This window comes from Stomoxys calcitrans, chromosome 2 (assembly GCF_963082655.1).
Source record: "Stomoxys calcitrans chromosome 2, idStoCalc2.1, whole genome shotgun sequence".
In the NCBI taxonomy this organism is placed as follows: domain Eukaryota; kingdom Metazoa; phylum Arthropoda; class Insecta; order Diptera; family Muscidae; genus Stomoxys; species Stomoxys calcitrans.
Window position 1 is genome coordinate 94712645 of NC_081553.1, and position 23896 is coordinate 94736540.

General features: G+C 40.8%; 2 protein-coding genes across 6 annotated transcripts in view; one reads left to right on the forward strand and one right to left on the reverse strand.

The window, feature by feature from the left end:
* Positions 1-23896, forward strand: part of LOC106086820 (uncharacterized) — a 739645-nt gene that overhangs the window by 474804 nt on the left and 240945 nt on the right. The gene's annotated exons all lie outside the window — the stretch shown is intronic.
* On the reverse strand, positions 9173-22769 carry LOC106094008 (serine/threonine-protein phosphatase 2A regulatory subunit B'' subunit gamma). The gene is made up of 2 exons (XM_013261186.2): positions 21381-22769; positions 9173-9560 (listed from the first exon to the last, which is right to left on the reverse strand). The coding sequence occupies exons 1-2, from the start codon at positions 22646-22648 to the stop codon at positions 9470-9472; spliced, it is 1359 nt and encodes a 452-aa protein (XP_013116640.2). The 5' UTR covers positions 22649-22769; the 3' UTR covers positions 9173-9469.

The window sequence follows — 23896 nt, forward strand, 5'->3', positions numbered from 1 at the left end:
AATGCATCATAACTTGGCTTGAATTAAAATATCATAAATAAATGTATGCATGTCTTTTGGTGCAGGCACATCCACGTGCAGAGACAAAGAAGGAAATCTGGTAACTGACACAGATTGCATGCTGGGGATATGGAAAAAAACATTTTACCCAACTGCTAGTATCCGACGTTGGCGGCGAAGAGGATACCGCAGAACCAATCAATGATGATGGTACAAAATGTTTACCTCCTAGTCAGAATGAGTTCCAAGTAGCAGTGAGCCGACTAAAGAACAACAAGGCAGCAGGAGCCGACGGATTACCCGCTAAACTATTTAAGACCGGAGGCTGCACGCTGATACGGCATATGCATCAGCTTATCTGCGCAATATGGATAGAAGAACGCATACCCGATAGTTGGAACCTCAGCATACTATGTCCTGTACACAAGAAATGAGACAAGACGGAATGTGCCAACTACAGAGGAATAAGTCTCCTCCCCATCGCACACAAGATACTCTCGAGCGTATTGTGTGAAAGAGTAAAACCTAAAGTCAATGAGATAACAGGGCCCTATCAATGCAGCTTAAGATCTGGTAAACCTACCCTGGACCAGATATTCACACTGCGCCAAATGCTGAAAAAGACCCGAAAAGGACAAATCAACACCTAACATTGACTACAAAGCCGCTTTCGATATTCCTTTACGTTCAAAGGTATTTCAAGCCATGTCTGAATTTGGTATCCCTGCAAAATTGATAAGAATCTGCAGGATGACACCTGATGATACGCGTTCTTCAGTAAGAATACGAAAGAATCTCTCCGAACCATTCGATACCAAACGAGGTTTCTAACAAGGAGACAGCCAGCCTATAGTGTAATCTCTATGATATTCTGCTGGAGAAGATTATACGAGATGCAGATGCGAATAGATATGGCACACTAATCACAAGAGAGCACATGCTACTCACCTATGCCGATGACATCGATATCATAGGTCGGTCACCGGAAGTAGTAACTGCAGCCTTTGAAAGAATCGAAAGACAGTGAGTGAAAGTGGGTGTGGCAGTAAATGGAGATAAGACGAAATGGATGGTTTCAAATCCCAAAAAGCCTTGCACAATCGAGCAGATAAAGAAAATGGAGAAAATTGGGAACCACAACTTTGAGATAGTCAGCAACTTTATCTACCCCGGCAACCGCCGTAACCGAAACGAAGGACACCAGTTTTGAGATAAGGCGAAGAACAATACTGGCAAACAGATGCAAAAAATGTACCTCACAAACGTTGCCAGCATTAGGAGGGGAAAGCCACCGCTGAAAATTTTTTCTGATGGTCTCGCCAGGATTCGAACCCAGGCGTTCAGCGTTATAGGCGGACATGCATATCTCTGCGCTACGGTGGTCCCCTAAACAGATGCTATTTTGGATTAAGTAAGCAGTTTAGAAACAAAGCCACCTCTCGATAGACGAAGATTACACTATACAAGACACTGATACTACCCGTGTTGTTATACGGTTCTGAGGCATGGGTACTTGTAAGCTTGGTAAGCTTGTAAGTGCTTGGAGTATTTGGGAGAAAGATTCTTCGTAAAATATATGGACCATTTTGCTTTAATGAAGAATATAGGCGTCGTATGAACCACGAGCTGTATGACGACGATAGCATTGTTACACGTATCAAAATACAATGGCTGTGTTGGCTAGGTCATGTTGTCAGAATGGATGAAGAAGCTCCAGCAAAGAAGTCTTTTGAAGGCAAACACAGTGGTACACGCAACCCGGGAAGACAAAAAGCCCGATGGGAAAAACAAGTGGTGGGAAATACCTCGAAACTTTGTATCAGATATTTTAGAATGAGCGCAGAAGATCGAGGCCCTTGGAACGCTACAATACGTTCGGTTAGCGGAACAAATGTTCTGTCATAGCCAATTAAAGTAAAGCAAGTCTTTACCTCATACATGGCATCTCATAAACATTGGCTTGCTCTCAAATAAATTTCATTAGCATCCAGCATTGTATCGATAAGTCTAAATGTCCGCTTGGGAGGTTATTTTGGGATGAGGTGTTCCTCCCAAAACATTACTTCAGATTTGGATGTAAGATTAGTACCATCTCAGCGAAACAATCGGTGCACAATTGGAACGAAATCTGTACGAACTTCGGATGCTACATTCGACTTCGGATACGAAATTGTTAAGAAATTGTTACGAAAGTCATATGGAGTGGTTGGCATGATTTCGGAGCGAAACGTCGAAGTTTCGAAGAGAAATCGGAATGAATTCGTTCTGATTACGGAACAAAATCTAAAGAAAAATTTGGGAAATTCGGAAAGGAAAATTGTTTGCCGAAACTTCGTAAAGAATTCTGACAAATACAGAAGTTATTTCGTACAAAATAAAATGATAACAAAAATATCCCTTAATGCAGAGAAATGGTTGAAAATATCCCTCAGACAAGTCGGAGAGATATTGGTGCGATGATTGTTCCGATTTTGTTCCGAGTTGTTGGACATGCGACATTTGGTTTGCTGGGATGCCCACTTGGTTTGCTGGGATGCCCAAATACTTTTCTTTAAATTATCGAAGTTTCACACTCCAATAGGTGTGTGTTTAATATTAAACATTCTCAGTTGGTTGTCATGGACCCTTGATCCATTCGGAATAAATTACCAAGCTTCTTAATTATCTGCGCTCCTTCTCCAATTTCTGATACCTAGCTTCAAAATCTCAATCTCTATTAGGTTTTTCCATCAGAGTTTTGCTCTTTTCTTCTGTTTTTGATTTTAGGTCTATTTTCTAATGACCTTGCAAGGTTTGCAAGATATAAGACAAAGTAATTCTTTCACTTCGCGAATTCGAAAATTAGAACAGTGTTGATAGTTTAATGATTTGAATAAATAACTCTGATCGGAATGTTCAAAAGTTTATCTTTAATTTAATACATTTTAAAACTTTTGCAAACACAATTCAATTCCCTGGGGGACAGAACATGAAAACTAAGAACAATGCACTTTAATGACGACCAATGCACATTTCAGACGCATAACAAGTGCTTTTGCAAAAAACAAAAATCCATCTGAAAAAAGTGAATAAAAGCAATGGGGATTCATTACAAATTATGGCAAATGACAACGTTAACGATGTTGTCATGACTTCATGACAGCAACAAGAAAATCGTATTTGCGTTCGTAATTGAAAAGGAAGAACGAAATACTGATGCGGAAAAAAACTTATTTAAATCTTGATGAAATCTATAAAATTCAATGGTTATGAGTACAAAAAAGACAATTTCTTCAAAGACAAGAAGAGCAACAATTGTTAGAATGGTTATTACCCTAACTGACATGGAGAAAGATGACATTTCTGACTTGGAACAGTCTTTTTGGGGAAAATAAGAATTTTTATAAAAATACCAATGCAATATTTGTAGAGCCATTGTGTTTCTATTGTGGTTAATATTGCTACTTCTTTTTTAAGTTGGTAGTAACCCGGTTTTTGATCCTAACCATGACCCTCTTGTGTTGTATGAGACTATAGGACAGTTTAGGTTGGTGACAGTTTGAATTCAGACTAACATAGACAAATTTTGTCCTTTGGGATACCACAGCCGCGACAGGTCTAACCCTCTGGTGGGAATCAAATTTACAACCCCCACACTGGTAATCCGAGCTCGATGCCAATCCAGCCACTATGAAACTGGTAATCCGAGCTCGATGCCAATCCAGCCACTATGAAACTATTGCTTTACCTATGTATTGTATATAAATTGTAAAGTCAAGAATGTAGAAAGGCAAAACTTTTAATAAGATTGACATTGAATAACGTTCAATCTAGCATTGATCACCATAGATCATTGGTGAAGATATGTTTTATGTATGTCAATTTTATACTAGGGCAAAATAATGAAAAATTATATATTAATCAATTATTGATAATTGATCTTGATATTTTTTCTGTGTAATTTAAAATTAAAAAAGTTGATGAATTGTCAAAACAAATGCACAATCTTTATTGTTAAGTATAAATCATTTACATATGGCAAGGTGGGGTAATATATTTCAAAAACCTTACAAGTGGAGAGGTTATTCCTGCAGTTAGTCAGTACATTTTCATAAATACTTGGTTTATTCAATTAAGTTACTTAAAGACCAATTTGTGAAAAAATCCTGTAAGATTTCGAGAAATAGGAATAATAAAATTCATAATAAAATCCTTTTATTATACGTAGTTGGATAAGATTATGGCTAATAATAAGTACTCCAAAATGGGTTTAAAATACTTCGGATTTATCTTTAATCGTATGTAACGATTGAAAATAAAACAATTTGGACCTTTATAATAATAGAAATAACAGTGAAAAATTCACAATGAAATGTGGATTATGTGGAAATCGATGATACAACTGCTTTAGAAAAAATATTTACCCTTAGGCAAATAAATGTGCAGTGACAGGAAAGCCAATGCAGTCCAAAGAACAGGGAGCAGACGACGAGATCATCACCTACTACCAAGATGCCCATTTACTAGAGGACTAATGATTGAGGTAATCCAGATAAACCTCCACCCGGAGACCTCTAGACACGCTCTGATGGAGAAAATCAGCAAGGGCAAGATTCATATTGCCTTAATTCAGGAGCCATGAACGACCCGGAACAAAGTCTCTGGACAGAACCATATCAACTACCAATTATTATACGCTAACACTGGTACTCGGCCGAGGACCTGCGTTATTTGTCATAGAAATTTGAATTATATATTGGGTTGCCCAAAAAGTAATTGCGGATTTTTTAAAAGAAAGTAAATGCATTTTTAATAAAACTTAGAATGAACTTTAATAAAATATACTTTTTTACACTTTTTTCTAAAGCAAGCTAAAATTAACAGCTGATAACTGACAGAAGAAAGATAGCAATTACAGAGTCACAAGCTGTGAAAAACGCCGACTATATGAAAAATCCGCAACTATTTTTGGGCAACCCAATATTTTCCCCAGAGTTGTCAACGTCGGATACAGCAGTGGTGGGACCGGGAGACGGTGGAGCATACCTGACATCACTTTATCTGCCTTTCGACTCTCTGACACCGGCACCCTCCTGCAACGTCTGGTGAGGAAAGCAAAACAGACAGAAAACGAGGTACTAATAGGGTGCGATGCGAAATCTCACCACATTTCGTGGGGTAGTAGCAACACTAATAAGCGGGGCCAAGCCCTGGCAGAGTTCTTGAATACTAACGACCAAATAACACTTAATATTGGTAACACCGCTACCTTTGTTAATAGGATTAGGGAGGAGGTATTAGATGTGACGATAAGTTCGGAAAATCTGATCGATGAGGTTCAGGAAGGGTCTCCATGGAACACTCTATCTCTGATCACCGCTACATTAGCTTTAGAACAGCACGGCCAGCGCCGAATCCGATAAGCTTCCGGATTAAGTTGAAAACCAACTTGACCAAATTCGGAAGGCTACTCAGAAGAAGACTAGGGCAAGATAATTTAGATTGTCCAAGCCTAGAAGACATTGACGAAAATGTCAACAGGATTACGACTGCACTGGTGGGGTCCTTCGAAGATAGTTGTCCTCTTCGGGAAATGAAATTAGCTCAAGAAAAAACCCTGGATGACCGGGGAGATTCGCAATATTGGGAAAGAGGTCCGCAGACTTTTCAACAGAGCACGTCGTAAAAAAGCGGAAGTTTATTGGGATGTGTATTACACACGGCTCAAGGAATAAAATAAGATTACCAGAGCTGCAAAACGTGCCTCCCGGTAGCTTTTCTGCGAACAGGTCGATAGCGTTAATGACGCTGCCAAGATAAAAAAGTTTCTCTAAAAAACTCATGTCCAAACTGAAACTTTAGCACACAACATGGGAGTGAGAGCAGAGACAACGGAGGACATGTTGAGGCTTTTGACGACGAGACTCACGCAAACACCGGAATCTTGGAATAATGACGTTGATCGAAAATTTATATTAAGAGAATTTATGGTGAAGGAACCCTTGATGAGCTTCAAACCATTTAAGTCACCCGGACCTGATGGAATATTTCCAGCGTTCCTACAGAAAGAGACAGACTATCTGGCGCCTCGTCTGGCCAAAATTTTCACAGCGTGCCTAGGACTTTCATATACTCCTAAAGCCTGGCAGGAGGCAAGGGTGGTGTTTATACCCAAGCCCGGCAAGACAAATTATGCGACACCAAAGGCCTACAGATTCATAAGCCTTACGTCCTTTCAACTCAAAACCATGGAACCTATTGTGGACACCATGATAAAGAGTATGAAATCCAGCAATCTGCTCAAATACAAACAGCACGCCTATGTCAAGGGAAAGTCGGTGGAGACTGATCTGCACGAGTTTGTGCATAAAATAGAAGAATCCTTCGATGCCAAAACGTACACACTGTCAGTATGCATTGACATCGAGGGGGCTTTTAACAATGTGCGGAGCGACACACTGATCCAATCCTTAGAACAGTACCTGGTGGACTCGGTCCTTATAGACTGGATAAACCATATGCTAAGGAACAGGTGGATAAATTGTGTGTCCCATGGCATAAATATAAGGGAAAAAGTGGCACATGGCACAAAATCATAAATGACCTATTACCCGTCTGCTACGCAAACGATGTTATAATACTTCTAAGGGGTAAGGATCCGAACGAGCTATGCAGAAGGGCAGAAAGGGTCTTGCATATGTCATATGACTGGGCTAGACCCAGAGGTCTCAATGTTAATCCAGAGAAGACTGAAATATGCCCGTTCACGAGGACGACGAAGGTGGCCCAATTTAACGCACCACGTTTCCTCAATAAGACGATTTCGATATCTGACAAGGTCAAATACTTAGGTGTGATCGTGGACAGGAAATTGAATTGGAAGTGTCACACTCAGGAGCGTACTGAGAAGGCTCACAGATGTTGGGCACTATGTAGACGGGCCATAAGCTCGAAATGGGGCTGAATCCGAGGATAGTCCACTGGCTCTACAGGAGCGTGATTAGACCAATACTTACTTACGCCTCAGTAATTTGGTGGACTGCTATAGAGAAAAAGTGCGACATAAGGACCATACAACAGGTTCAGAGAACATGTTGTTTTGGTATAGGCGGGGCGATGAGGATCACGCCCACTAGGGCACTAAAGACTATTCTAGATACCCGACCCATTTACATACAAATTAAGTGTGAGACAGCCACTGCGGCTATGAGACTTAAGGCGATGGAAGAATGGATTGAGGATAGGAGCAGCTCATACCATCGAGGTATAATCGAGGCGACGATAGGAAACCTGGAAGGAAGAGAAGAGGTTTCCGATCGGATACCTGAGATGAACCTTGAAGTCGAGTGCGAGGCACTGCTGCCATCGGCACAGTCTTGGATTGACGGAACCCTAGTATTGCCATCTGGAAGATCATGTTACATGTATGGATCAAAGCTAGAGGACAGAGTGGGCCTGGGGGTTTACATTGAGAGCCCAGGGACTGAGATCTGTTTTAGACTGCCTGACCATAATACGGTCCTGCAGGCGGAGATCCGGGCGATCACGGAATGCGTGAAGTGGTGTGGTGCAAATGTGAGGACTTCGACTGTAAACATCTTTACCGACAGTAAAATTGCCATAAGGACAATAACAACCGGGACGGTAAGGTCACGAACAGTCTTGCAGTGTAAGAAGGGCGTTAATCTCCTTCTTACACTGCAAGACTGTTCGTGGATGGCAAAATCCGCATCGTTTGGATGCCGGGCCATAACGGAGTAAGGGAAAATAAAAGGGCAGACGATTTGGCTGTGAAGGCCAAAGGACTGCCGTCAATAAACTTGGTTAACCCGAAGCCTTTCGGGTCGACGCAGTCCGGGTTAAGGGAGTGGGCGACAAATGCACATGCAACATCGTGAAACAGCGAAACGGTCGGTAGGACGGCGAAAATTCTATGGGGGATCCAGATCGTAAGAAGACGAGGCTATTACGAGGCAGTGTAAGAAGGAGATTAACGCCTTCTCTGAGGATGGCAAAATCCGCATCGTTTTGATGCCGGACCATAACGGAGTAAGGGGAAATGAAAGGGCAGACGATTTGGCGGTGAAGGCCAAAGGACTGCCTTCAATAAACTTGGTTAACCCGAAGCCTTTCGGGTCGACGCAGTCCGGGTTAAGGAAGTGGGCGACAAATGCACATGCAACATTGTGAAACAGCGAAACGGTCGGTAGGACGGCGAAAATCCTATGGGGGGATCCAGATCGTGAAAAGACGTGGCTATTACTGAAAGGAAGCAAGGAGGTCAGTATAGCTATTGGTATCATAACGGGACACATAGAACTACGAGCTCATTTATGTAAAATCGGTGCGGCAAGTGATAGCATGTGTAGGGCATGCGGGGAAGATGATGAGACGTTGGAGTATTTCCTTTGTCATTGCCCGGCTTTCGGGTCCAACTGATACAGGTACTTAGGTGGAGACATGAACCAACTTAGGGGAGTGGTATTGAAAACAATTAAGGATTTTATAAGTAGCACGGAATTCCTAATTTAAAATTTTCTTTTAAGAGGTTACTTTAGCCTATTACTGGCTTAGGTGTATGTCCATAGTGGCATGAGTCGAATTAATATCTGCACCCTCTTTTCGACCTAACCTAACCTAAGGTATATCTATTCGTTTTTTTATTCCAAATTTCAAAGAGATATCCCTGCCACTTTTCACACGGCATATTTTTTACTAGTTTTTTATTCGATCTTCTCCCACTGTGCCATGGATCATTTACTCAGATATTAGGTATGAATTTCTTACTCTAGAGCGAGAGGTTTAGCGGAAGCAGCGTATCAGTCGCGGCCTTAGTAACATACACGAGAATATAGTAGGGGAACCCGATCACCTACGGGTAAATTCCGTTCTGGAGAAAAAATGTTTTTTTGATGATAAACTACAGTAGTCCTGACTAATCAAGTACCACCTGTAGCCAGGGACTATACGATTTATATCACATAATAATTGGACCTACAAGCTACCTAGCACCCCAGAGTTTCTAGTTCTGAAAAAACCTATTAACTTTTGCTAACGTTTAGTAGACGAAGAATGGATGAAGGTAAGATAAAATAACAACAACCAAAGCGATTGCAGACATTAACTTTGTTTCGATTTGGAATCAGAAATTCTTTATTGGCCACTGAAAAAAAAAATCCGGAAGCTCTCATAATAAGGTGAAAGTTATAAAAGAAACTTTTATTTAATCTTGGCTTTAGCAGAATTATTAATAAAGATCTTAGGCTTAAGAAACGATTTTTTTAAAATAATATCTTTGTAATATTTAAAAAAAATGGATATTTCTCTATTTAAAAATTCCCCTATTCTAAGTTGGTTAATTAAGTTTAAAGAGTAAACTAAATAAATTTATAATAAACCATATACTAGGCTATGGCAGCATTCTATGAAATATACGTTAGCAAGTCCTAGCCTTAAACAATGAGTCTACGTTAGTCTACAGCAGTAATAATTAAACATTGTGTGAACCTTCTTCACGGTTTTCATAAGCCCAGAATTTATGAAATTCAATGAGTATGGAGACAACAGTTTCCGCTTGGCCGCTACGTAAGAGGAAGAGAAAAAAGAAAAGGAAAAACATTAAAAAAAAAAACACATTGGAAAATTGAAAAGGAAACGTGAAATGTAAAACTTATGTGAAATTTAAAAGCAATGGCAGGCATTCCAGCAGAAGCTTCGAAGCGGTAGGTAGCAGCAGCAACAATGCAATGAATGTGCATATTCAATATGTATGATTTTAATTAATAAGTGCTAAATTAAATCTGCTGCTCTACTGCCGATGATGATGATGATGATAATGACGGAACGAAACATGAAACCTACATTATAAACCCAAAAATATGCAACTGGTGGTGTTTTTCTGATTTGCAATCTTATATATAAAAATCAATTTGTGTTTGTTTGTCGGTTTGTTTGTTTCTGTTTGTTTGTGTGTTCCTTATAGACTCAAAACGAACTGAACCAATTTAAATGAAATTTTCATTGATGGTGCATAATGATCCCATGGTGAAAATAGGGTACTTAATTTTTTTAATATCTGAAGGGGGGACGGACCCTCCCCCTTACCCTAATTTTCAGAAACGCCAGATCTCGGTGATGGGTGGTGCGATTTAAACGCAATTTTATGTGCTCTCTTATAGTACACTAAAAATAAAAATTTGGTATCCAAATTTCGGATGGGATACCTAGGGGGGCCGCCCCACCCTAAAATCTACCAAATATATATTTAGACCACTCACGACAATATGGGGCTCAAGTTAAAGGTATTTAGGATAAGAGAACGTATCTGATAACCAATTGTCGAACCAAGTGTTAGGGGGATCGCCCCAACCCCCACAACACCCCTAAATCGGGCATATTTACCGACCATGGCAATATGGGACTCAAATGAAAGGTATTTGCGAGTAGAATGGGAGTCCACCCCTTCCCCAAAACACCCCCCAAACAGGACTTATTTACTGACCATGGGAATATGGGGCTTAAATAAAAGGTATTTGAGTGTAGAATTAGAATCTGATATCCAACTATGAGACCAAGTGTTTGTAGGGCCGCCTCTCCCCAAAAACATCCACCAAAGGGGACAAATTTACGACCATAGCCATATGGGGCTCAAATAAAAAGTCTTTGGGAGTAAAGCACAAATCTGATATCAATATTCGGGAAAAGTGTCTATGGGGCCACCCCACCCCCACAACACCACCCAAATAGTAAGTATTTGCTGACTTTTGCAATATGAGGCTCAAACAAGAGGGTTTTTAGAGTGGAACACTAATCCGATATATATTTTCAAGGCCAACTCACTGAGTGGCCGCCCATCACCCCCCAAAACACCCCCCAAGCCGGTCATGTTTGCCGACTATGGAAATATGGGGCTCAAATTAAAGGTATTTGGGAGTAGACCACGTATCTGATATCAACATTAGGGACCAACTTTCTAGGGGACGTCCCACTACCATAATAACTCCAAAATAGGACGTATTTGCTCATCAAGACAATTTGTGTCTTCAAGAGAGTGGAACTAAATGTTTATAGTTTTTAGGGCCAATACCCCAAACCGGACATTTTGACTTTTGCAATAAGGAGTTTAAATGAGATTAGAAAACGAATTTGATATTTGAGGCCAATGGCAATATGGGGTTCAAATAAATGATATATAGATATATGAGAATAGAGCACGTTGGTGATATATTATCCGGGCTTAGTGTTTGAGCGACCACCCCAATCCTCAAAACACCCCTAAATCGGCCATATTTACCGACCATGTCAATGTGGAGATTAAATGAAAGATATTGGGAGGTAGAGCAAGAATTGATACCCACTTTCGGGACCAATTTTCTGGAGGTCAACCTCTTTCCCAAAATACCCCACAAGCAGTTTTTTAGTTTTTAGTGACCATCGCAAAATGGGGCTCAAATAAAGGTATTTGGGAGTAGAATACGAATTTGATATCCAAATTTAGGACCATGTATTTAGGGCATCACCCCTTCCCCAAAACACGTTGCAAAGGGCTCGACTATGCCAATATGTGGTATTTAAGATTAGAAAACGAATTTGATAACCTATTTTGGGCCATGTGTTTGGGGGACGCCTCATCGTGTAAACTCCTCTTAAACCAATCGCAATATTGGGTTTAAATAAATGGACAAGAAAGAAGAACACGATGTTGATATTTTTTCAGGGCCAAGTGCCTGGGGTGGGGTGGTCTCACCTCCGAAAAAAGCCCTAAATCAGATATCATGAGAGTATGGGGCTGAAATAAAGTATTTTAAGAATGGAGTACACCTTACATCCAAACTTAGATTCGTTGACCAATAAAGATCATATGGGTTCCGGACAAAGGCACTTATATTGTTAAACAATTAGTCAAGCGATATACTATATTCGTAGCATGGTATTTAACTAAAAGCTCTTTAATTGTCGAAAATAAATATTCCAAGGAAACTTTTGTTCCATATAAAGTAAAAGAAGGCGCAGCGGAGCGGGCCCGGGTCAGCTAGTCTTATATACTCTTCACAATGGATCGCATTTGTCGAGTTCTTTATGCTTTATCTCTTTTAGGCAAACAAAGAATAATTAATAAGAACTGGTATGCTATTGGAGCTATATCAAGTTATAGTCCAATTCGGACCGTAAATGAATTAAATGCTGAAGAATTCCGCCTTGTAGGGACTCAAGAAGTAAAGTTGGGAGATCGGTGTATATGGGAGCTGTATAAAGATATAGATCGATTCAGACCATATTGGACACGTATATTGAAGGTCATGGGAGAAGCCGTTGTACAACATGTCTAACAAATCGGATGAGAATTTCGCTCTCAGAGGCTCAAGAAGTCAAGATACAAGATCGGTTTATATGGCAGCGAATCATGAATCATACATAGAACAGTTGTTGGAAGTCATAACAAAAAACCTCATGCAAAATGTCAGCCAAATCGGATGAGAATTGCGCCCTCCAGCGGCTCAAGAAGTCTCGATCCAAGATCGATTTATATGGCAGCTATACCAGGTTAAGAACCGATTTCAATCATTCATAGAACAGGGTTTGGAAGTGATGCCAAAATACCACGTGCAAAATTTCAGTCAAATCGGACGAGAGTTGCGCCCTCTAGAGGCTCAAGAAGTCAAGACCCAAGATAGGTTTACATGGCAGCAATATTAAAACATAAACCGATTTGGCCCATTTACAATCCCAACCGACCTACACTAACAAGAAGTATTTGTGCAAAATTTCAAGCGCCTAGCTTTACTCCTTCGAAAGTTAGCGTGCTTTCTACAGACCGACGGACGGACGGACGTACGGACATGGCTAGATCGACTTAAAATGTCATGACGATCAAGAATATATATACTTTATGGGATCTCAGACACATTTCAAGGTGTTACAAACAAAATGACGAAATTAGTATACCCCCATTCTATGGAGGAGGGCATAAAAAGTAACAAGATTATATCCTTAATGACAAGTACTATTTAGAATTCAAAACATTGTTTGTAAGCTAATCGCTTCCCGCAACCATATTTAGTAAACCCTGATCTATGGCGGTGTTATGAGTGAATACAAGACGAGAATGGAAACACCGCACACATTGACTCGAATCGTAACGTAATGATGAGATAGCCCATTTATTTTAACTAAAATATACTTTAATATTACTAACATTTAATTTTGTTCATAAATACTAAATTTCGTGATTTTGTGGGACTTTTTTCGAACTATTTTATGTTAAAAATAAAATTGCGGTATTAGTGCGGTATATATCATGCCACCGCATATAGAAGAGACTCATGAGCACAAGTATTTGCGGTGGAAGTTTTTGCTCAGGCCTTGCTAGTTAGCGGTACGTACACATACACATCAGCACCACCGCCAAATCATTTGTTTTTTGTACAACCCAGTTGCATTGACTAGAATTGAATTGAGTTGCGTTGATTCACAAAGACAAGTATTTTTGCGGTACACCGCAAAAGTAATGCACCGCTGCAGATCTCTGGTAATAAAATATTGAGCATATTTTCCACAGAACACGTCGGGACACACGAAGACAGCGGAATTTAAGAACAATGAGGTTGATTGTGGACTTATCTTTAAGGACTTTATAGTAAAGGGAAGCAATAAGGATCTTCCCCCAAAGAACCCATGGTACGACCAAGAGTGTCGAAATGCTACTGAAGCCAAGAATGCGACATATATAGAGCGACCCTGCAATCAGTAGCCACGAGCCAGATGAAGGAGATGTGTCGGGAGAAAAGGAGAGAGAAGAAACGTCTATTCCGCAGAAGGAAAAAGCAAATGGAAAGACGTGAGTGTGAGCGAATTTAGATATTCAGGACAAAGACTGAAGTCCAGAAATTCGACCAAAGAATTAAACCTCAAACCGATGGCTTTGGTAGAGGCACATCCTCCTGCAGAGACAAAGAAGGAGAAGGACGCAGATAGTGTGCTTCGGATATGGAAGGAACAGAGATATCGTCTTGAATTGGCGGAACTGTGGTACTGTCACCTGGGAGATCATGCTATACAGATGGATTAAAGCTAGAGGACAGAGTGGGCCTGGGGGTCTACATTGAGAACCCAGGAACTGAGATCTGTTTTCGACAGCCTGACCATTATACGGTCATGCAGGCGGATATCGGGGCGATCACGGAATGCGTGAGGTGGTGTGGTGTTCACGCGAGGACGTCTAGTGTGAACATTTTTACGGATAGTAAACCGGTCATCAGGACAATAACAACCCGGACGGTAAATTCACGAAGAGTCTTGGAGTGTAAGAAGAAGATTAAAGCATTTTTGAGGATGGCACCATCCGCATCGTTTGGTTGGCGGGTTATAGCGAAGTAAGGGGGAATGAAAGAGCAGACGATTTGGAAGAGAAGATCAGAGGACTGCCGTCAATAGCAGTGCGAGTTAAGGGCGTGATCCACAAGCGCATGTAACACTGTGGAACAACGAAACGGTCGATAGCACGGCGAAAACCTTTTTGGGAGATCCGGATTGTGAGACGACGAGGCTATTACCGAAAGTAAGAAGGTCAGTATAGCTTTCGGTATCATAACGGAACACATAGGACTACCAGCTCACTTATTCAAAATCGGTGCGGCAAGTGATAGCATGTGTAGGGTATGTGGCTCAGAAAACACACACACACACATCACCCCCCCCCCCCACCCCTCCAAAAAAAAAAACATCATCCAAAATCAAAAGTGGACCGATAAGGACTATATGGATATCAAATGAAAAGTATGCAGAAGTATATCACGAATCTGGCATACAAATTCATGAAAGGTATTCGGGAGTAGATTTCGCATCTGGCATACAAAATCAGATCGAAGTATAGGGGGTCACACCACCCCTCAAAAAGGCCATTATGATTATATGATACTTGGCTGATCCGATTTTCTTAAAATTTTCATAGATTGTGTACGTTTGTCTGGAAGGAAACATGGGCTACATAATTTTCAGATGTCGGGTGCAGGCGGACCTCCCCCTTACCCCAAAAATGCCACCCATATCCGAAAGTGGTCCGATGGGCACAATAAGGGTATCAAATGAAAGGTATTAGAGACCAGAAAACGAATATGGTATTAAAATTTGGGTCCAAGTACACAGTGGGCCCCCCCCAACCCCAAACTCCTCTAAACAGACATATTCGAAGTTCATGTCAATATGGGACTCAAAAGAAAATTATTAGGCAGTAGATTACAAATATGGCATAAAACATTAGGTCCAAATAATGGAAGGTCGCCCACCCCCAAATACCCCCAAATGGGCATATTAGCCGACCATGGCTATATGGGACTCAAATGAAAGTTATTTGGGAGTAGATTACGAATATGACATAACAATTTGCGTTCAAGTTTAGATGGCGCTTTTCCTCCTAAAGATAATTCAAAGGCGTTCAGCGTCGTAGGCGGACATACTAACCTCTGCGCTACGGTGGCCTCCTCCAAAGGGTTATTTGACCCATTATGACAATATGGGACTCAAATGAAAGGTATTTGAGAGTAGAAAACGAATTTGATATCCAATTTTGGAGCCAAGTGTTAAACTGAACTTCATTTCCGTTGGGAATATATAACGAATTTGATATCTATTGGGTTGTCCAAAAAGTAATTGCGGATTTTTCATATAGTCGGCGTTGACAAATTTTTTCACAGCTTGTGACTCTGTAATTGCATTCTTTCTTCTGTCAGTTATCAGCTGTTACTTTTAGCTTGCTTTAGAAAAAAAGTGCAAAAAAAGTATATTTGATTAAAGTTCATTCTAAGTTTTATTAAAAATGCATTTACTTTCTTTTAAAAAATCCGCAATTTCTTTTTGGGCAACCCAATATTTTCAGTACAAAGAGCCGGTGGCCGCTCCAGCTCCAAAACACCCTCCAAACGGTTCATATTTACCGGCCATGGCAATATGGGGCTCTAATTAAAGGGATTCGGAAGTGCAGCACGAATTTGATATCCATATTTGAGTCGAAATGTCTGAGGTGCCATCCCTCCCCTAAAAAGCACTTCTCCTTATCCTAGTTTTTAAAAACACCAGGAACCCCATAGGCTACAATGACACGAATTCGATATCCGCATTCAAGGCGAAGTGTCCCCACCCTTAAAAGATATTAGAGAGTTAAAGAAGGCGCTGCGGGGCGGGCCTGATTCGGCTAGTTCACACAACAGCTAAAGCTGGAAAAGACCCAAGAGAAAATTATGGACATTTACCAGGTGTTTTAATGTTCCCAACCTATAAGGGAGACTTTTTCTCAAGTTAATCATACTATCCTCAATAAAAAAATGCAGCTCTTATTTCACTTATAGGGGTTTTAATAGTGTGTTAGTAAGTAAAAGTAGGTGTACATGTACATGTTGAAGCTAGTTCAGCTGTTATATAGGTACATGTGTAACTGCAGTAGAAAACCCCCACAAATTTTACATGTGCATAAATGCACCAGAAATCTATACGTGTGTGGATGTGTCCATCCATATGCCAACATGTAGCAAATGTAATGTTAATAATGGAAATGCATAAATGTACATACATATATAACCACCGAGATACGTATATAGTACTCATACTCCAGAGTGCCAATAAAGCACGTTGGCAAGCAGGCAGCAGACTAGCAAGACCGCCAGCAGCGGCAGGACTGGCTGGCATGCAAGCAAGGAATATGAAATGGAATGTAATAAAAGTTAAACAGAATACCAATTTTTATCAACTGGGAAGAGAAGATGTAGAAGAAAACCCCTCAACGCAATGTGTACATCATCATCCTCATGCACTTTAAAACTTATACATGTGTATATGCTGGGAGCATTCATTCATCGTATATGAATACACATACACTTTCACACAGATAGGTAGGTCTATATATGCATGTGTGTTTAGTAAATGAGGTCAATATGTTAATGTTAAATGCATAATAAATATTAAAATTGTATCGTCATATACTACATAAACCATGTGTGAAGGAATGTTTCCATGTATGAGTGTGTGCGTGTGAGTGTGTGTGTGCTCATGTGTAAGTAAATGTAAAATAATAAAATAATTTTAAATACGTAAGCAAATTAATTTAAACGCCATTAAATGCCATAAAGAATAACGATAGGGCAGGTTAGCATAAATTTTGCCATGATATGCAGAAGTGAATTTTCGTTTGTTGTTTTTTTTCTACTTTTTTTGTTCTTGGCAAAAATTTGCATATTAAAATTTAAATGAAATTAAATTTAAGTTGAAATATTTTTCTCGAGTTCTTTTCCAGTGTATTCAGTATGAAGTTTGTATAAACTTTTATTATTTGCCTAAACTTTTCGGCAACATTCCTACACTGGTCTATTGCAAGAAAATTGCTTTTGTTTAACAAGAAGACTTAATAAAAAGGGAAATTTTTTGGATGGTTGCTACAACTTAATAGAGCGGTGCATAAAATAATAAAATGGCTCTAAAGATAAATAACCGCATTCACAAAACTTAAGGAAGCCTTAAAGTGGGTTAATTTGACAGATTTCCTTTATAGAATTGTCAAATAAACCTACTTTAAAGCTGCATTCAGTTTTGTGAATGCCGTTGAAACTATCTAAGATTAATTCTCTAAAGACTTTACTTTAAATGGCTATGACAGAACATTTGTCCCATTAGCCGAACGTAGAATAGCGTTCCAAGCGCCTCGAACTTCAAGCTCTTTCTATAAACTCTGACACCAAGCTTCGAGGTGTCTCCCAACACTTGATCTTTCCATCGGGCTCTTTGCCGGTGTGGTTTGGATTAATATCGTGATCGCCTTCAAAAGACTTCTTCGCTGGAGCTTCTTCATTCATTCTGAGGACAAGACCTAGCCATCGCAACTTTTATATTTTGATGCGTTTAACTATGCTAACTATCGTCATACAGCACATACAGTTCGTGGTTCATACGACGATGATACTTGCCATCAATAGAGATGGGTTTCTACCGGGTAAATACCCAACGCTTGGGTATTCACCCAATAAATACCTTTTTTTGGTATTTATAATTATTCAAATATCTTGTGTAAAATAAAAGTTTCCAAACAATTTTTGATGATTTCGTATTCTTTGTATGTAAACCTGAGCTTCTGATCTCATAAAGTCGGATTTTAGTTTTATATAGCCGCTATATTGACCGATCTCCAGACTTAAAGTCTTGAGGCAATAAATTGGTAATTTTTCATCCGATTTCGATGAAATTTGGTACAGTGAGTTTTGGACCCCTATTCATTTCTGTGAACTGCGGTTCAGATCGGACTATATTTGGATATAGCTGCCCTTAGACCGACCGACCGATATAGGGTATTGAAGCCATAAAAGATTCGCTTATTACCCGAATTCGATGAAATTTGGCTCAGTGTGTTCTGATAGACCCCTATCCAATCCTGTCAAATGCGGTACAGATCGGACCATATTTGGATATAGCTGTCATATATACCGATCTCCTGATAAAGTGTCATGAGCCTATAAAAGGAGGCCACTGTAGCGCAGAGGTTAGCATGTCCGCCTATGACGATGAACGCCTGGGTTCGATTCCTGGCGAGATCATTAGAAAAAATTTTCAGAATTGTCTCATTGGCTTAAGTTGGTTCCTGCTTCCTTGTTGTTTTTCAGTCGGGCCACTACTACTTAGACCTCATTCTGGCTAGGAGGAAAACATTTTATACCATTATCAGGGACTAGTTCTGCGATATTCTCTTCACCGCCATCATCGGACACTATCAGCTGGGTAAAGGTTATTTCTATATCCCAAGCCCACCATCTGTATCAGTTACTAAATATCCTTCTTTGTATCTGCAAGAGTATGTGCCTGCACCAATGCCATCGGTTTGAAGTTTTATTCTTTGGTAAAATTTCCGGACTTCATTCTGGCTCTTGTACATCTCTATTTGCCCACACCTGCGTGTTTCCATTTCCTTTTTTCCCCTCTCTCTCCTTTTCTCCCGATACCCCTACTACATCTGGCGCTTTACTGCTGATTACAGGGTTGGTCCGTATGCCGTATTCTTGGCTTCAGTAGCATTTCGACACTCTTGTCGTACCATGGGTTTCTTGGGGAGGAGGTTCCGGTACCTACCGGACAATGTATTGCCACTGCGCCATTTTATCATCGGGACAAGTATTGCTTTCATCAGACAGTTGGGTTCGTCGAGTGGAGTATGCCGTTGACATATGTTTCCAGTTTTTCAATGTCTAGCTTCCATACAGTTGTTGTTGCTGTAGCCACATTTTCATGTAAAGGTGGCGATCCTCGTTAAGCTCCTGTAGGTGAGCCCGTGGGAACAGGGTGGCCATTGGTTAATTAAAAGCGCCAATAACGAGCCTTGTCATACCGAGCATCATAAGCACTCAGTATTTGTGCAAGAGCCGGTGACGCCCTGTCTCTTACTGAGACTCTCTGCTTGATACCGCTGATTGTCCGCGACTGCCGTTGCAGCTACTCCGTATAGTGAATTCCACTATCCGCAACCTGTGGACGCTAACGGTAGCTCGCAGCTAAGCTTCTCGTGAAAACAATGAACACCCCACACGTCAGGCCTGTGTGGTGCTATCCCGTGCCGAGCTACAGCGTGTAGTGCCTGATCGTAGTTTTCTCGCTACGTTCAAATAGCCTTTGCTGCAACAAGGTAAAAGTACGAATCTCTATTCGCTCCAAGGATCGATCGTACATCTAACACACTGGATGATTGCCTTCCAGCTATCACAATGTGATCAATTTGGTTCCCAACTTATTGATCTGTCTTTTCCTTCTGATGGACTTGGTTCACATAAGAACTATGGATACAGTAGAGCAGCATTCTGTGGGATCTGGATTTTATTCCATCGACTTTGCCACAAATTGCAGTAGCTTGTTCGGATGATTTGGCTGGAACACTTGGAGCAATGTAACTTGGGTATCGGTTTAGGCAAGCTGTGGTGTAATGTCACTCTCGAACCCCGGTAAACGGGATGGCAGGATCTTAGTCACTTTCGGCCACGTGACTGTGATTGATCCGAAGAGATGCGCCAGGTTGTTCAAACGTCAATTTATTGTGCATACCGAGAGTGAGAGGGCTAGGAGGGCCGAATATGAATTTACGAATATCATTCGTGACGCCAAATCATCCAAAGCGTTGGGCCTCGACGAAATCTCTACACTGATGCTGAAGAATCTGGATCTACATGGAGTTGAATACCTTACAACTGTTCTCAAACTGTCCTTGAACATTCTTATTGTACCCAATGTCTGGAAGATGGGCAGAGTGATCCCGCTACTGAAGCCTGGATCGGACCCGAGTTTGGGGGAGTTGTACAGAACGATCTCCCTCCCCTCATTAGTAGCAAAGACTCTTGAGGTACTACTCCTCCCATGCGCCAAGCATCGGGATGGATTTCGAAGACTGCATAGCACGACAACTGCTTTGCATGCCATCACCGCATACATTTGACGTGGTTTCAATCAGCCCAGGCCAAGTGATGAAACGGTCCTCGTGACACTGGACCTATCGAAGGAATTCGACACGGTCAGCCATGCCAAACTATTAGAGGACATCGCCGATACGTCCTTCTAGCCAAGCCTGAAACGCTGGGTCGCGAATTATCAGTTCGTTCACCAGTCATTTGAGGAATTTAGGGATAGAAATTCGAGACACCGTAGAATGAAACAGGGAGTTCCCCAAGGCAGGGTGATATCTCCGACACTGTTTAACCTCTACCTATCCTCATCATTCTAACTGGGGCATCACGATAGGCCAAACGGGTACTTTAAAATTTTTGTGCTTCCCATTCAATCTTGAAAGTTAACAAAATTAGGTTATAACAAAATCGGAATCAGTCACAAAAACAAGTCGGAAAATTGAAGTAGCACACATTGAGAACTAAACCCAAGTCAGCGAAATTGGTAAAAAAAATAACAAAAGTGTTCTACATCCTTAATGTGCTATTAAACCGTCTTGTTGTTGCAGTAGCCATATATGTAAATGCATGTGGAGGTAGCTATTTTCATCAAACTACATCACCTATTGTAGTTCCTTCCAGTACTTGGGACCGACCGCGTTGGATGGGTCATTGGATGTGTAAAGTCGCCAATACCATGCCTTGTTTTATCGAGTATTTAAGCAAGAGCTGTTACCGCGCAGCTTCTCGCTTGGACTCTCAACTAGATGTCGCTTATTATCCGCGACTGAAGTTGCTGTTACTCCGTAGAAATAAGAAGCATCCCTCCAGTAGCTCTAAGCTAAGCTTATCATAATAACTTTGAACACCATATACAACCAGATATGCCTAGGCTGCCTTAAAATTTAATATCTGGGATCATATGACAAACTCCAAAATGTCTACGTTTCCATACACAAATCTATTCAATAAAAAATAGTAAAAAAATGATTCACTCACCAATTTATTAGATCCTGCAGCGTTATCTTATACGGATCCTTGGATTTCACCATATCGAATATTTCATCTTTTAAATCTTCAAAATTTACCGCCTCTGCATTCACCGCACGTATTTGCTCTTGGATGCCTTTGAAGAAGTAGTGCAGCGTTTGTGCCGTCAAATAGCCCTTATGCTGAACATCCAAAATGCGGAATAGATAATGCAAAGACTGTGGTTCATGACGATTATCCAGAGCCAATACAAAATCCAGAAATGTCTTATAATCCATTTCACCATCGAACGTGCGACACTCATCGAAAACACGATCCAAAAACACCGAAGTCAATGTGCCCGAACCGTAGTCAGCCAATTCTTGTTTGCTCAACATGCCGTTGTGATCCTTGTCGAGATTCAAATAGTTGCCATACACCGTCAGCACCGAGGGCATAGAGAACCAATTATGTTCCTGAGATTCCTTAGATGACTCCTCATCGCGCAATTCCAAAAGTTCTGTTAGAAGGCCCGAGGCCAATATATCTCGTATTCTTATGCGTCCGGTGTGCAAGGGATCCAAAAAGAAAAAGAATTTCTTAACCACCGTGCAGACATAGAAACTTTGAAAGGAGGGCTGCACACAACCACTAATTTGGGCCAATGTGGGTATGATGTCAATGATATAATTCTCCATATCTATTTCCCTTAAATATCCTTGACCCACTTCATCATAGAACGATAGACCAATGCGACCCTGAGTCAGCCACACCTTGCGCATGGTGTAATTAAAAATCGATACGATTTCCACTTTTCCCGGATAACCAGAGTGACACTGCAGCTTGGCAAATAAACGAGCTGTCAAGTATTTGCGACACTTGCTGCTCACCGCCTGCATTACCTTCAGATAGTCATCATAGCCAATTAGTTGTTGTCCCAGTGGCGTGACTTGGGTACAATGTTTCTCCAGTATAGACCACAATGTGTTAAGCTCTTCGTTGTCCAGCAGCTCTTGTGAACGTTTTTGCAAAAACAATGAATGCGCCTCTTTGCGTAGGTTCTGCCTTAAAGTGTCTGTGGGTGCTGGTGGAGCATGAAAGAACTTCGGTATGGTGGCATAAGTAGGATGATTTACATTTAATTTGCCATTTTGTGCGGAGGCTGCTCCACTGACAGAGTTGTTGGTGTACTTAAGCAAAGCAGTTTCATCGAAATTTTCCAACTCTTCTTCTTTGGGTTTTTCGCTGGACACTTCTAATTGTTCAAACTCTTTAATAATATCTGGATCTAATTCCATTTTTTATGGTTTAAAATTTGTATTTATGAGACAAATTATTTTCACACTGAAATTAAAGCAGCTACAAAAACAATTTTAAAAATTTCTATACTCGGCAGCAGTGTTTTGATTATTTGTTGAGAAAAAACAGGAAAAACTAAAACAGCTGTGGTTGTCATTAGGTATTTGTGTACTAAAGAGAGCGAGAGAGCCAATGTTGATGTGCTAAATGATCATTAAACAGCGTTGCATTTTGTGTTGAAGATATGAGTACAAGTGTTGCCGTATTTAAAGTTGGTTGGCGATAGATTGGAGTGTGTGGATATTGAGTGTTTTTTAAGGCTGGTACTATGTTTGTTTTTCACCGCTGAAAACCCATGTTTTTCGCGATTACTTTTTTGAAACGCAAAACAAATATCAATGATAAATTAACAACTTTATTTAAATATTAATAATAGGGGAATGTACTACTGATGTTGTTGTTGTTGTAGCAGTTTGTTGTGTTATATCTTTCGCCTGCTTGTTTCTGTTGAGTGTCAAGTCCCAGGAACCCTGCGGCTAAGATGCGATGCATCCACAGGGATCTGGGTCTGAGTCGAGTGGGTCTGGCTGAGCTGTTAAACAGGTGACGCGTTTCGTGCGGTCCCTGGTTACAATCGGGAGATACATCTTGCACGTCGGCCACAATCCTTGCTCTGTAGGAGTTAGGCGGCTGCATCTCCCGGAACGTAATTTAGCCAGAACTACTCTGTTTTGCCGGGGGGAGGTCAATTTCTGTAGGTGCAATGGGAGGCGGTCGTTTTCCAAGGACAACATTCACCCAGTAGCCATTTACCGCATCTGCTACCGTGTCTGCATGAATGTTGTCTAGACCTGCTTGATATGCCGCTTGATCTAGCGGTTCTCTCTTGTTGCGCTGAACCTCACGCAGTTAAACAGGTGACGTTTAACTGCGTGAGGTGATCTACCATCATGTAGATTTACCTTAAGGCTTCTGGGCGTGATGATGATTTGGATGGTCTCTGCGATAACAGCCCAAAACGCATTGCTTAGACAGCATAAACAAAACCGATCCTAACCGATCAAAAAACCCGAAAATGGAATAAGATAGCATTAACAGGCTACGACGTGGTAAATTTTACACCCTCAACCCATTTTTACAACTCCCTTCTTACTCCATTTTTCGATCCAATTCTCTGGGTTTCTTTTCATTTGATTGCCTTGAGCCCCCTTTACATTGCTCTTTAAATCCGGATTTAATGGCTCGAT

What these genes read in the sequence shown, in the direction of transcription:
- LOC106094008 (XM_013261186.2), bottom strand. Translation starts at nt 22,648, where the DNA reads ATGGAATTAGATCCAGATATTATTAAAGAGTTTGAACAATTAGAAGTG. An exon ending in CTGCAGGATCTAATAAATTG is followed by an intron (nt 9,561 to 21,380) that starts GTGAGTGAATCA and finishes CCTCTTACGTAG; the next exon opens with CGGCCAAGCGGAAACTGTTG.